The sequence below is a fragment of the Calidris pugnax genome, unplaced genomic scaffold (genome assembly GCF_001431845.1).
Source record: "Calidris pugnax isolate Ruff unplaced genomic scaffold, ASM143184v1 scaffold178, whole genome shotgun sequence".
Lineage (NCBI taxonomy): Eukaryota > Metazoa > Chordata > Aves > Charadriiformes > Scolopacidae > Calidris > Calidris pugnax.
In genome coordinates this window covers 2,805,642-2,822,024 of record NW_015090986.1, presented here as the reverse complement: position 1 = coordinate 2,822,024, position 16,383 = coordinate 2,805,642, and the positions used below count along the sequence as shown (strand labels likewise).

General features: G+C 35.8%; 1 protein-coding gene across 1 annotated transcript in view; it reads right to left on the bottom strand.

The window, feature by feature from the left end:
• Positions 1-16,383, bottom strand: part of LOC106894889 (lysine-specific demethylase 4C-like) — a 73,350-nt gene that overhangs the window by 27,186 nt on the left and 29,781 nt on the right. The window contains exon 5 of the mRNA XM_014953879.1: positions 7,729-7,922. Coding sequence (XP_014809365.1) covers positions 7,729-7,922 — 194 coding nt within the window. The remainder of the gene's footprint in view (positions 1-7,728; positions 7,923-16,383) is intronic.

Sequence of the window (16,383 nt, the reverse complement as noted above, 5' to 3'; positions counted from 1 at the left end):
CCTTCAATCCTTCTCTTCTTCCCACTGCTGCCATTGCTTTCTTCTCACAGCTAAGAAAAGGATCAAGGAAAGGAGACCATATTTGTAGTATCAGACTGTACGAGCCCCAGAGTAACTCTCCAGGCCCTTTATGGATGGCTCTTAATGCAATTTATTAGAAAACTGAGGGGTTTTAGCACATAGGCACCTGCCATGGATATCAGTAAATTAGTTTACATCAATCTCCCTGGACCCTTCATCTACTGTACAGAACATTAAACAAAAAATTCCCAAACTCAGATCAGTGAGTCAGAGAAAGAAATACTCACTCTCAGTCTCAACAGTTAGCTCATAGGAGAACTTCAGCAGTGTCAAAAGCTTTTAGAAAAATATTTTTTATCATCTTGTGTCCAGCCTCCTTTTACCTACACTACTAAACAGCCATTAATGTTTGTCTGACATCTTGTATCTTAAGGCCAAGTCCAGCCCTCTTTAAAAGTAAATGTAATGAATGTTAAATCACTAAGAGGCAAAGAGAATGTTTCTTGGGTAACAAGCAAAGAAACAGATAAAAAGGAAAGAACAGATATAAAGGGAAACGTTGATGCTAAATACATTTTCATTTAACTAGTTCAGGAAGACATACACGTTAAAAATTTTGAAAAGACAGATAAAAGCTGAAGAGCCACTGTTCATTGCTAGAGTCAGGCTACAAAGATAGAAAAAAGATAGATACATTTGTTGAGAATTCTTCAAAAAAGACCTTTTGAAATACATATTAATTGAGCAAATCAAGGGTACTGGCAACAAGATAACAACAAATAAGTAATAAATATTAAATCTAAGCCTTTTTTTTTTTAATTTGTTTCTGAAACTTTTTTATATATGTTACATGATTAATTCTTCTAAATGATTCTCAGATTACTTTAAATAAGCTAACAACTTCTCTCTTTTTTTTTTTTAAATAAGAATCTCAGTCTTGGGCAATAACATCCACTACTAATTCATGAACCAGTGGCAATATACACTCCCTGTTCTACCTATATTCTTCCAATCACCAGCAGAGGCAGTAACAGACAGTAGTCTAAGAGCTGTGATTACTCGGTCCTGTCTTTAGCTCAGAAAACATAATTGGTGACAATTACGATAGCTGACTTTATAAAATAAAGAAACAATGTTCTGGGGACTTGTCTGAAAATAAAAATTCCCAAACTGCTCAATTTTAGTAACTACTTTGGTTACTATTTGATTTGATTTTATACTTAGATCCAAAACCTAAATAACCTTTGAGTTACTTTTACAGTTTCTGTTGTATAAGAATGAATTTACTTTTTCATTCCCTGTACAACAGCTGCTAGTCTATTACAGTAAAATACAAGTTTTACTTTACATAGTAAAGAAAGAAAATCCAGTACTGGAAAAAAATTATATAGATTTTACTCAAGTTCTGTTGTATTAGGAATGTTTGGATGTTCCACCCATATACCAAAATGCCTAAATAAAAGCGCTTAAAGAGAATAAACTTTCATTAAGCTGAAAATGGAATCTCTAGTAAAACTCACTTGAAAATATTAACAAAATGCATGTGGACCACAGATGAAACTGCTTCACTCAAAAGAGAAAAGAATAAAATATAGGCTTCAGGAGGAGGAAATAACGAATAGATATTTTCATAAGACGTAAAGTAAACTAACACTGCATCTTCACAGCAATATATCCTTTTTCAAATTTCCCTTTGAGGGACTGTTGCAGAAACATTAGGCAACATAAAATAATTCTACTACATGAAAAGTGATCATATAAAGTTGGACCAAAAACACTTACACTAACTCAAACAAGTATTTTTAAACAATTCTACCGTTGCCTTCTTTGCTGCTGCACCAGTTTTGTGAATGCCGGGAGGGAAGGCCCTGTTTTTCTCTAATCCTATATTTCCAAGGGCTTTTATTTCTCAGAATGCAGATGACAAAAACATTGGCTAAAAACATGTAAATAGAAAGTAGAAAGAACTAGCAGCAAAAATGATTGCACATGAAGTGCAAGCAACTTTACCCCTGGGTTTAAAATTTAGCAAATAAAGTAAAAAGTAAAGAAAGTAAAGACTTTATTCAGAATTCATTTTCAAGTCATCCCATACATAAACAATGTAGCTTTGAGCACCATCTTCTTTAAAATTCAAGATTACATATGATTTTGAATAATAGAAAAGTTTAGACTAGAAGGGACCTGCATGTCATCTAGTCCAATCTCCCAATCAATGTACAGCTAAGCTACCAGTTAGATAACTAACAATTAGATCAGTTTGCACAGGTTTAACACGTAGTCAAGCTTTGAAAGTTTCCAAAGATAAAGGCTCAGCAGCATCCCTAAGCAATCTGTTACAATGACATTGTGAATTGTTTTTTCCTTCTATCAAACTGAAATGCCCCTTGTTGCAAGCTGTGATTATTGCTACCTTTCCTTTGTTATGTCAGGGCATCACTGAGAAGAATTTGTCTCCTTCTCTATAATCTACCTATACAACAGACTACAACCACAGATCACATATCAGAACATGTAACTTTTACAGAAAAATTTGTAAGGCAACAACTGTACACAGGTAACTATCAGCTCATTGTTTGCTTGCTCAAATAATTAACGTACTTTTACAGAAAAATTTGTAAGGCAACAACTGTACACAGGTAATTATCAGCTCATGTTTGCTTGCTCAAATAATGAATGCGCTGCTCTGCAAAAAACCTCTCCTCTTACTTTGTCTATAGACTTCTTATATTTCCCATAAGAATCCTCTTACACTAATCCATACTGTTAATTTTCATAAGAACAGAAAAGTGAATTTCAACATGAAAAATAAGGAGTACTGACAATCCAGAAAATCTTAGCAGTTCTCAAGAAAGTATCCCATATACTTGGAAAAATGCCACAGAAAACATTTTCAGAGATACTAGACATTTGGGCTTTAGGGAAAAAGATTTAAATAAGCATAAAGCTTCTTCAAAGGAAAGCCTCCACAGATACTTCACTACTCAGCGTCACTATGGGCATCAATGAGGGGAAAAGCAAATCTATATAGAAACACATCAGAAGAACCAAAATAAACGGTATTGTTAAAATACATGTATTGATATTGCCCACAGTTAGCAATGAGAGAGCTGAAAGAAAACTCCTCAAGTCCTAACGCCTAACAAAGAACATAAGTATACGTTTTTGGTTTCTTGGGTAGACTTTTTTTGAGAGTATCAAAAATTAAATTAATTCTATCTCATAGCTAAAGATCTTGCAGAATTACATTCATCTTCTATTAACTGACAGTTTATATCATCAATAAAATGAACATAAAGCCAGACACAGAAAGTTCCATGTATTTAAAAACATTAGTCAATATTGTCTTTCCTCCCTTTTTGGTAATTTCACAGACCCTACTCTCAATGTTGGATTTTACAAATAGCACCTTGCAAATAAAGGAAGTGGGTTGCATGGTTGTGTCACTTATATTGCTTTTTGTGCAACAGGGTAACTGGTTATTCAGCACTCTAGAATTTCCTAACTGTAGGCAGCAGATAAATTTGAAACTGAATTTCAATGCACTTAATTTTAACACATGCACAGTATCATGATGATTATACATGGAAGGAGAACTGGGGATCCTCGTCAGGTGCTCAGTTATGTGATATGTTTTACAAGTGGGACAACTTTTACAACAGTACTGTTCAAACTATGAACATAAAAACACATCAAAAACACAGAATCATTGCTTTACTGTGCCCAGCCAAGCAAGATGGTCATCACACAAGCAGCCTGTTTCATTCACCCAATTATTCTCAACTCAGTGACAAGAAACAGAATGTGAAACATTGAGTTCTATTCTTCCTAAGCCAGGTACGTGCACAGATAATAGATAACACCACCTGCTGCAAGCTAATTCACTGTAATGCTAAATGCTCAACCAAACTACTTCTCTGAAGCCCATGTTATATATTGACAGGGAAACAATAGCTGATGATTTTTCCTGCTAATTAGTGTTTTTAAAATTCCAAAGCTACAAACCCATAAAATGTTGTTACAACTAAACCTACAACAGTAATTTTTTCACAATGAACCTAATTCATTGATTTCACAGTTGACAACAGATAATTTGCAACCTCTGCAGTGTACCAAAATAATGCTGTCTATCTAATTCCAGACACTGGACCCAGAATCCCTTGTCACTTTTTATAAGCAACATTCATTTGCTCTATTATCTATTTAGGTGGTTAACATTTATTATATAAACGTGGTAAATTTTAAAAATATAAACAAATTGAAATCTCATAAACTTAATTTAGGAAGTTAATACATTTGCCATTTTGAGATGGGAAACTTCAAGGTCTGTTACCATCTACAAAATTTCCCTTCTTAACCTTAATATTTCAAGGAACAAAATCCTATTCCACAGGGCAGAAGGGAGAATTAAAAACAAAAAAATTAAAAAATCTCCTGTTCTTCTAATTCCCATGTCTTACTCAGCAAAGCTCTCTCACTTTATGGAGAACATTCTAAGCGCCAAATGATTGCTCAGTCTCAAGAACAAAAATAACCCTTTCAGATTGCTGACAAACCACTACACTGTTCGATTATAGCTACCTTTTAACAATCAGAATCCCTAGCCTGATTATACTCAACTCTGTGAGTACTAATATTCTTATTTATGACTTTTCTTTTTTGAGGAAGTGTGGCCAATCATCTCTTCTTCTAATTCACGCATAACTGCCTCCCCACCTCTCATGGAAGCTATATATATTCCTCCCACTTTTCACACAAAAAGTTTTCACTTCACTGTAATTTTCTATACCTGTTGTTCTTACTAGACATAGACCATAACTAGGAAACGCGTCAGTTCTGTCAATGGTATGCCTAAATTTTGCAAAGGTAGTGAGACTCTTCCACTCATGCTGAAATCTGCATCACCTGGCCAGATTCTGACCAGTCTTTGTCAGCTGCTGACAACACGGAAAGTCTGCTATCCCAGACAACTTTGTCAGGACCTAGCTGTTTAACCTGTTTACTTTATTACCATATCTGTTTTTAAATCGTACAATGTTAGTATAAGTCTGAGTATGTTTTCCCTCCTATATATTTTTTAATCTGGAATTTTGTCTAATACTAAAATCAGAACACCGTTTTTTATCCCACAATATTCACAAGCCCATTATTGTTTCCTCTGCTACTGGGATTCCAAATCAAAAAAACTTTACATGAAATCATGTTTTAAAAAATTCCACAATGCCCACTGTGTAACTATCTATCTTTCCTCATTCTTCCACTTCAAAAAGGAAGATGGCACGTATTGGTACATATTCTACACTGGTAAATCCACAAAAAGAGGTAACAGTAAAGTTGCTCATGGCAAAAATTTTAGACAATCTGCATATCAATATTCTCGCCATCCTGTATTCACTGAACTCCTGAAAAGAGAATTCCTGAACCTCAATCACCTGCTTTATTTTCAATTTCACCATAGATCCATTTCACCCTACTCCTCTTACAAGCTAAATAAACTGCCAGGTCCAGTGTCATTCTCCTACGCCACTTAATTTTGGCTGTCTAAGCATTGCCATGAATGAAACGAAAGTTACTCTATGGCTAAATACTGGAGAGAGGTTCAGATTCCATAAAGACTACCAGCGCATTCAGATTCTGTTGCCTGCAAGTTCTCATCAGGGCTTTCAGGTGGAAGTGGTTGTCTTCTCACAATTCAGAGAAAACACATTGCCTATTCTGCTTCTTAACAAAGTATTTTTCAGTTCTCCATAATACCAATATGGCTGTCTTGAAGAACTATATACTGGAGAGAGGTTCAGATTCCATAAAGACTACCAGCGCATTCAGATTTAACTGTTGCCTGCAAGTTCTCATCAGGGCTTTCAGGTGGAAGTGGTTGTCTTCTCACAATTCAGAGAAAACACATTGCCTATTCTGCTTCTTAACAAAGTATTTTTCAGTTCTCCATAATACCAATATGGCTGTCTTGAAGAACTATATGCATACCCAGTAAAATTAAAAAAAAAAACAACCAAGTACGTATTGCTACTGTACATGCCAGGGTATCTGGTTTCACTAAGGAAGCACTTGTCAACTCAGTTTAAATTAGCCAACACCTTTACTATCTGTATCCTGAGACAACTCATCCTCCACTTTTTGAGTAAAATATTATACTAATATCACATTAACATGAGATACATTTCACTGATAGAGGAACAGCATCAGCATAAATTATTGTAGCATTCCTCCGGAAAAGCACCTGTGTAACAACAAATCTTTAACTGTCTTTCAACTTTTTTTAGCACTGCATTTCTTAACAATATGGGCCAATGTGGTCCAGAAAAATCGAGTTGTATCCACCCCTACTTCTTCAAAAGAGGAAGTGGTCAGTGTTTAATGATTTTTGTTCATTCAGAAATGTAAACAAGTATCTGTAAACTAAAAGAGCATTTATCATATTATCAACTCATACCTTCCTCAAAATACTTCAAGAAAGTTTTCTTAGCTTCTAGTCATTGTGTCTAAGGTCTTCAGGGTTTAAGTAAATGTCTCTTCTACTTGGAATTTTACAATATGCAGTGAGGTTTTCTTTAAATAGCACTTTTAAAATTCCTAAGAAGCTAAAATAATTTTATACATTCATTGTTTTAGTTAAATTTGTCATATCATCTTACAACATTTTGGAATTACCTATCTTTACACCCATTTACACCCCTTAATCAATTCAAGACATAGATTTGCATTACTGCAATAGGTAGTGTTTACCTTCTTTATCTAAACCCAAGAGATCCACCACAGAAGAAAAGCAGGTAAACATAAAGCAATAACCTAGGAACCAGCAGCTGACCAATTTATCACCTTCTCAGCTTAAATACATGACATTGCATTGATCTTTATCTTTTGCATGGATATAAAAATAACCAATAATGTTTCATGGAACTACCAGCTACAAAATTGTCAGTCTAAGTTTGGATAACTAGAAACTGCCAGAACAAAACTAAGCACAATGCATCTTTTATGTATCTTTCAAATAATTTATATTGTCTTCACAGATATGTTGAAAAAAAACACCCAACGTTTTAGGATAAAAAGCAAAACATTCTTTTCATCTACTTTAAGATACACGTATACCACAATCTATATGTATAACATTAAACTTACTTGTCTCTCTATTAAGGCTGTTCAGTCAAAAATCTATTATGGAGGAAGCACAGCAGAAGCTTCCTATTTAGTAAGTACCTTTAACACTGAATCTTTTCTCCTACTGGAACGACTGAGTCAACAGCAAAGAATATTACTCTTATTCAAAAAAGAAATTAAATACATGTTTAATACAAAACACGTTAGACAGTCCCAAAGGACAACTGAACCAAAGAAAATTATTTCAAAGAGGCCTTACAGAAGTTCCTTCAAATATTCCTGCGGTTCCAAACTCATTAAACTTCTCATATGGAACCATTACAATCTTTTTCTGTTGAGCTCAAACAAGCCTTATGTACTTATCAGTCTTTTCCTTTAAAATAAAAGAATGCACTACTGCAATATTATTTACATCAGAAATTTTGCTTATTTCATAGCATTCTCAGCTTAAACAAAAAAAATATCAAACTACTATCTTAGCTTTTAAGTAAGGCTTATCATTGTGAAGCAATTGTAACCCATCTATTTGGTAAACCAGCTGAAACAAACAGATAAATTAAATCATATTTCATAAAAATTTATACTTGCCATGACTTTGGCTCCCCAAAATGGAGATAATTAATACTGTAGAGATCCATGTCTTCAGTGTGCCATGCAAATGTTGTTTTCCACATGCCAAAATATAAATACGGTGTATTTACACCTTCAATAGAAATTCCACAGTCTTCTCCTACAACATCCAATATTGTATTAAGATGGGCAATATTCCATTCCTCAACACCCTGAAAAAGACACATAAAGATACATTAATTAATTTATAAGCTAATGCAATTTTATGTAATAGTCTCAGTCAAAAGATACACATCTGATCTAGCCCTTCAAAAGATTGTAAACGCTTTAGAATACAGTGGAAGTTACCCGACGAAAAATTCTCTCAATTTTAGAAAGAGTTCAATCTGCTTCTAAGCCTGAGACAGTCAGAGCAGAGAACATAAGGAAATTTGTATCTGCTTAACAATTAATACAACAAATCTAACATGGATTGAAACACATACACAATAGAAATACTAGCTGCAGATAAAATCTTTTATGTATTGATAGCTGGAAGATGCTAAGTTTCACTGGACCTATCTATGCTTTTAATTACTCACAAAGTAATACTAAATAGTATGAAAAATTATTTTAAAATTTAATTTACATAAAGTTACCATTTCTCTGAAAAGCATAAAAACTAAAACCATTACATCACTTCAGTTGTATTTCTAACCATAATGGTACACTGCATAAGAAATATATCACAGAAGAAATCTATTGCTTCATGAGATTTCATGAAGCATTTTCATATAATTCATGAGATTTCAGGTGCTTCCTTATATTACTGCCTACAACATTTGTATGTTAAAAGCCATTCAGAAAGCCAAGCATTTAGTTTTTGTTGTATTTCAGATTCATCCACAAAGTGCAATTCTAATTTCAGGTAATACAGCATATGAGTCAGGATAAGCAAGATCAAAGCTACAAAACTGAAAAGAAAGAGATCAGGCTTCATTATAACAGCAATTATTACCACCTCCAGGGAAGACATTAGCTGGTGCTCAAGCAGTCAGAAAAACAAGAAATATAATCAAAACTATTACAAACTCAATTCAGGCAAGTTTCTTTATTGGGATGAGAGCCTCTAAACATGCCCTTAAGCATGACCTGCTCTGCATCACTCATCATGGAACTCCGCACAGTTTTGGTAATTATACTTAAATTTAGGGAACAAACTGATGGAATACTGCAGTCCTGATGCAGCTCATTAAGACTAAGAAACATGGTGTCTCTCAATAGTTGGGCAGGTGGTGAAGTAAGAATACAAGTTAAAGCAAGTAGCAATGAACATTTAATACTCTTAGTTTTTACTTACTTGTTTTTCGAGATTTTATGTCAAGAATGTTACATATGCAGCAACTAAAATTGATATACAAGATGGTAAATTCTGTATGAAGTTCACACTTCTCATTGAATAAGCACTTTTGACTGCCTGCTATGACTATTTAGTCAAAAAAACCACCTGTAAGTTACCTGGGACTTATACAAAGGAGTAAACTACTTTTACAGAATGAGTTCATTCCAGACAGCAATTTATGTTCCTTTTTTAAAATGGAAGCTTTGGCTTTGATACATTTGTGTGCCATAAAGGCAACTGAAATTAAAAAAAAAAAAAAAAAAAAGAATTAATATGATAACTGTTATCAAGGAAAAAACCTAAACATCAATATGAACACAAATAGTAGATGCTGGCAAAATTTGCACCTTTAAAATCTAAAAATCATAATCATCAGCAAGGTAGTAGATCTGTAAAATAGAAAATTTATTCTTTTTTATTTTTTAATTTAATTATTCCTCAAATTAATTTACAGATATGTCACATAAAATTTTCACAGTCAAAATTTGTGCACAGTCAATTCAGAAAAACTTAATACAGCAAAATAAGAGCAGTGACTCAACCACGTAGGCACAGAGATACATATAGGATTAGAAGACAACAGTAAATACACCAGATGAAAATCAGCTGTTAATTTAGGCAGTACACGCTTTCAGACAGTGGCCAAAAGCAGACAAGAAACAATGCAGGAAAAGCAGTACTTCCTCAGAATACCCTTTCAGCCTGAGGCAATTTTCAAATTGAAGTTTTCTCAAGACACAGTTTTTAGCCTTCTACTTAACAGTACCTTGTGGGTTTTTACCAATTCATTCATCCATTTACCTTTTTGCAACCATTCGATTTAGCAACCATAACAACCTGAAATATTACTTTTCTCTTAGAAAGGATTAAGTGATAGTTAAAAGAATAAATTGTCTTTTTTTTTTTTTAAACACCAAATCTCATCTTTTCACCCTCTGTTAAATCAAGTCACAACCAGTCACTGAGCAAACTGCTAGTGGTTTGACCCTAAAACCAACCAAATCCTCCCACGGAGAACAATCCTGGGAGAAAAAGCTTCCTTCAAAATATCATCTAATATTTATTCTGGTCACAATATCACAATAATCTCAGAACACTGTAACAATTTCAAGGGAATGTGTAAAGAAAGTTTTTCCAATTTATCCACATTTTTGATGGCAAATTCTTTAAACAATACCTGTCATCTCTGACAAGTGTACCATACAATCCAACATCAGGAAAAAAGCTGAAAAATAACACATTTTCCTTTTTTTACTATAGCAAAGAAATACAGTCTTGAAACATCTTGCCATCTATGATCATTGCTATGCACATTAGACTTACCTTCACAGAAATATTGTAAGGTACATCATACTTTATATAAAAGACCACTATTCCAATTGTCACTAATTTTGTAGATGATTAAAACTTACTGTAAATTACTATCAAAAGTTTTTATGACTCTTTTAACAGCCTCTGAACCAGCTTTTAATGCAAGGTTGAGATAAAATGGGACACTTGAGAAGCAGGTCTCAAATATCTGAACACTTGCACAGTTTAGAAGGAGCTGACCCATTCTTTTCTCAAAGACACAAATTAAAGGGAGCTTCCATATATTGGTAAAAAGTGAAGCTCAAGGTTGTAAGCAGTGGCCTCTTTGCAGAGAAGAATAAAATGAGCTCCACATGCAATTATTTGTTATTCATTTCTTATTTTTTTACTTTCAATACTGACACGATACTATCCTTTACACTTAAAAAAAAAAAAATCAGTCAACAGTGTGATGTATTCTATTTTTATGAACACAGTTTCTGTATGTATACTTAAATACACACAATCCTCTTTCAGTGTTTAATTTTTCCTGTGATTATCTCATGGATTCATTTCAATATTAACCTGGCAAACAAGATATCTGTTCCACAATTAGGATTAAAAATCCCCTATGACTGTAACAGCTCAAATAATAAAGAAGAGTAAAAAAAAAAAAAAAACTAATTAAGTGACAGAGTGAAAAGGAGTAAGAAAAACAGAGAAAAATTTGTGCTTGGTCACCCACTCCTCTCTCCACACACCCACTCACTCACACCAATGAATACAATAAAAAACCTGCCAGGGTTTATTGCTTCTTCAAAGTGCATAAAATACAGACAGAGAAAATGCTACGAACAGAATCTCTGCACCATAAACACACAGATTAGGAAATACAAACAGTCTCCCCGACTTGACCTGTTTTTCCTTCTCGGTATCTTTTTGGATATGACTATTGCTTTGCAGCACCCTTTTGAAGCAAGAAGATTCTCTTTGGAGGCAAACACTAGAACCTAACACGTAAATGAAAGACTGCTCACACTGACCTCAACTATGAAATCACAGAGAAAGGACATCTCACATAATCATGTGCTAAAACATGCCAAACTTTCTACAAAAAATGATGAGGCCGTGCCCCTTCATTAAGCTACCCATTAACATCCTGTACATATTGTAAAGAATTACATACGAGTTATATACTTATATAGTCAGTCTGCATAAGACAATCTGTAGGACTATGTCAGCAAGAATGGAAAAATCTACAACCTCTCTGGGCAACCTGTGGCAGGGATCAGTCACCCTCACAGTGGAAAAGTGCTTCTTGATGTTAGAAGGAATCTCCTATGTTTCAGTTTGCGCCCATTGCTTCTGGTCCTATCACTGGGCACTGCTGACAAAAGCACAGGTCCATACTCGTTGCACCCTCCCTGCAGGTACTTATATACATTGCTAAGATTCTTCCTTAGCCTGAACCATGCCAGCTCTCTGTCTTCCCTCATATGACAGGTGCCCCAGTCCCCTCATCATCTTAGTGGCCTTTTGCTTAACACTCTCCAGTAGCTCTGTACCTCTGGGGAGAGATGGAGAGGCCAGAACTGGGCACAACACTTCAGGTGTAGCCTCAGCAGTACTAAAGAAAAGGGAAGGATCATCTCCTTCGACCTGCTGGCAACATTCAACCTAATGCAGCCCAGGACACCATTAGCCACCTTTGCTGTGCAGGGACATTGGTGGCTCATGTTCAACTTGGTGTCCTCCAGGACTCCCAAAGGTCTTTTCCAGAAAGCTGCTTTCCAGCCACCAGCCCCCAGCAGATACTCCATATACCCAGGATTGTTCCTTGCCATTCTGGATGGCAGCATGACGCACTAGTGTGTCAGCCAATCCTCCCAGTTTTGTATCATCTGCAAACTCTGCCTCATCATCCAAATCATTAATGAAGATATTAAACAGGACTGGACCCAGTATTGACCCCTAGGGTACACCTACAGAAGTTGTTCTTTTTGCCTTCAACAATTCTCAGATTCAATTCCAGGTAGGCTTGGATGTTCTCAATTGCATTTCTGCAAAACTGGACAGTGTCTCTATATTCTTCCAAGATTACACATCCCTTCTCCTACCTCCTGAGCACATCCTGTTTTAACTCTGACAAGGAGTTTTGCCAGAAGCTCCTTGCTCATCCACGCAGGCCCCTGGAATTTCTGCTTGACTTCCTGCTCTTGAGCTTAGAGGAGGTGAATACCAACCAGCTTTCCTGGGCCTTTCCTCCCTCCAGTGCATTATCCCATGGGAATCACAGAATCTCGGTGGTTGGAAGGGACCTCTGAGATCATCGAGTCCAACCACACAGCAAAAAAAAACAAAAACAAAAACACCAAAAAACAAACACCACACCACACAACACCCACCAACCAAGCCCCACATCAACAGCACCACATACAACACCCCACCACACCCCAATAATCTCGGGCACTAGAGCACGCCCTGAAGAGCCACATCTACATGTTTCTTAAATACCTCCAGGGATGGCGACTCCACCACCTCCCTGGGCAGGCTGTTCCAGTGCCTGACCACTCTCTCAGTAAAGTAATTCTTCCTAATATCTAATCTAAACCTCCCCTGCCACAACTTCAGACCATTTTCTCTGCTCTGGTCATTATTCCCCTGGGAGAAGAGGCCAACCCCCAACTCTCTGCAACCTCCTTTCAGGTAGTTGTAGAGGGCAATGAGGTCTCTCTTCTAAGCAGACCACTGAAGAGGTCAAAGTCTGCTATTCTGAAAGCCTGGGTTACAGTCCTGCTTTCTGTCTTGACACCTCCTCTTAAGGTCCTGAACCCCACCATCTCATGGTCGTTACAGGCAAGGCTGCCTTCAACCTTCACATCCACAAGTCCTTCCTTGTTTGTGAGTACAGGGTCCCGCAGACCACTTCGGCCAGGAAGTTGTCACTGCTGCATTCCAGACACTCTTGGATTGCTTAAGCCCTGATACTCTCTTGCAGCCGTAGGTTAAGTTACAACTCAGATGCCATGCCCAGCTCCCTTCATGGTCAAATCCAAACTCTATATATAATGTGAAGGTGGTGCTTTAAAATCAAGTTAGCTGCTCTGTCAAAGGATTAGAGATGCACCTACAATTCAGCAAAAAAAACATTAGCCTACAAACTCCACTGAATCACTCACTCTATATTACTAATCAAATATGCTCCCCACAGCTTAGACATGGGAGAAGATATGCATTAGGAAGTGTCTTATCAGGAAGAACAAAACTAAGAGAAGCAAAGTGGTATCATCAGGACAGGAGCTGAAAAAGAGTGGTGAAAGAGAGAGAAGATAATACTTATACATGCTTCTTGCAAACCTTGGCTTTTCCCTACTGAATAGCTGATTCCATTGACAGCAGTGAAGTCAGATGTGGTTTATGACCCATTATAAATGTCAAATCAGTCACTTTTATTTGGACTTCTTTCGAAACTAGAAATATTATTTCCCCCTGGGTGCTAGATCAGTCCATGTAGGGGATTCCTATGTATTCCCCATCTGTCCATACAAATACTATTTTAAATTCATGAAAAGGAAAAAAAAAAAACACAACAGAAGAAGTTAGTGAGCTCCATGTATCTCATACAACAAGGACATAACTTAAATGATGGCCTCAGTGATTAGTGGTTTGATTTAAACAACAGTTGGGAGTAGCACAGAAATGGAAGGCCTAAGAGTAGTTCACCAGAATAGAGACTGTACAGAAGTAGGCTATTAGCACTCTTCAATTTACTCACAGGTACAATTTCCGGGTAAGCTAATAAAATGTCAATAAAGTTATTATATCAGAAACAAAAGATCTCTCTTTCTTCCCCTTCCTGACATAAACTGCAACTTTTTGCAACTCTGCAACTCTTTCACAGGCTCGTCATTCATAGTCTAAGCTGGTATTACAATCGCGCTAACTCACAAGAAGACAGCTCTCTTTAAATAACATAATAAAAAAAATAACATCTCAACTAAACTTCCTAAACAGTCATCACTCTTAGGTGTTCATAATTCATTCATGAATCAGTTTAACAACTGCAGCTAGTGAGACATTACAAACTCTTTCAGGGATATTAATTTTCACTCAAGTCCAGATGACCTTATAGCAACAAAAAGACAGCAACTTGGACATGTATCTAATAATGTTTATAATCTTAACATAAATAATGATCCTTAGAATCTATTCCTTAGTGCAATGCTTTTTCTTGAGTCACTTACGTTGTCCTTCTACAAAGCACCATAATTAAATGTAACAGCAATTAAAATGCATGCAGCACAGAATAATATTTCCATAAAACATTCAACTATCTTAAATTTATTTTCTATAAAGCTCTATACAGTGTACAGGACACTCGTTCTCCTAGGTTATTTCCTTATTCATAAACATTTGATCTGTGTTCAAAAGCATCAAATAACTATAAATACATTACAAATACACAACAGAAATTCTGGAATAATCCAAATACCACAAGCATATACCTTGAATCACTAATGGTAGTTGTCAAATTTCAAAGCATGCATTTGTAGCTTTGCTCCTGGTGAGATTTTTTGGGTGCTTTTTTTTTTTTTTTTGCTGTTCCATATAACACAGGCTTTATGACTTTGCCCCATCTTCCAAACACCTCAGAATCTGTCATCCTCTGATCTAAAAACAGCAAACAGTACTACAAGATCCACGATCTCTCTGGCACAATGGAAGGCCAGCAAGGTGCTGGATTCCACAAATAACAGTATTGTTTCTTAAATCTAAATAGTAAAAATTAAGGCTTCATTATGCTTCAGATACAGATGTCTCAATGTAAAATTGAACATCTCCATGTTGAAAAGAAAATGTAATTAGCAAACTTTCAAAGTAAAGAAAAAATATTTGCAGAACAGCAGCATTTGTCCCTAATTTTGATGGCCCGAGTACACGTATGTCACACTTTCATTAAGTTCTTGGTTGTTTTCTACCAGGAATTCTGCCAGATATTCACCTTTCTGTATTAAATTCAACACCTGATTTCTATAAAATGCATTTTTTAAAAAGCAAGCATTTGGGTTTTTTTTCAAATAGGCTGTTATGACAAATTAATCCCACCATCCCCTTTCTGTTGTATGTTGCCCAACATGTCAGCTATAGTTGTATTCATCTTTCCCCGAATAATGACATCTTTCCCCAAATAAAAGTGAATGAAGATGTAAGAACAACCTCTAATTTCAAACAGAGTCAAAAAAAAAAAAAAACCAAAAAAAACCCACACACCTTTCTTAGCACTATCTTCAACCATAAGACATGATAAACATTAGTAGTGCAAGTACCCCGCCTGCTGGCCAAAAATTAACTTCAGCAAAAACAGTCACAGGGAAAAACATTTCGGTCCGTGGCATCCAACTTTCTCAGCAACAGTTTGGTCTGAGGAGTTTTTCCCTCTTTTCCTCTAAACCTCACTGGGCTGTACCCATGACACATAACATGACTGTCATTTTAACTGCTCATTCTGTTTACTTCTTCCCTGGTGTCTATTTCTTTCACTATTTCTCCTTTGTTATTTATTTATTTAACGATACCTTTTTAATCATAACAATAATAGAATAAAATAACTTCATGGCTATCTCCCCCACTCCTTTATTCCCCTCTTCCTGCAACTTTCAGTGCTTTATATCCTTTTACTGTGCACATAACCTCCCAGTTAAGATTGCTGAATGCCGTTCTTTTCACTTCATCCTTTGCTTTTTTGACCTCCCTTCCTCAGCCTCCCAACCTAATGAGAGTGCAATTTCATGAGCAGGAAATCTTGAAGTCTTTGACCTTCTCTTTGAACAGTCAGCATTTCAAAATGGGATATTACTGCATTGTTACTTCTTTGGAAATGTTGTTCATGCAACAGTAACCTTAAAATACTAAAGACCAAAGAAAACACAATCAAAACTAACTGTGCATTTGTAAAAAGCATTATCTGCCAACGTTAAAGAAAAAAAAAAAAAAAAAAAAAA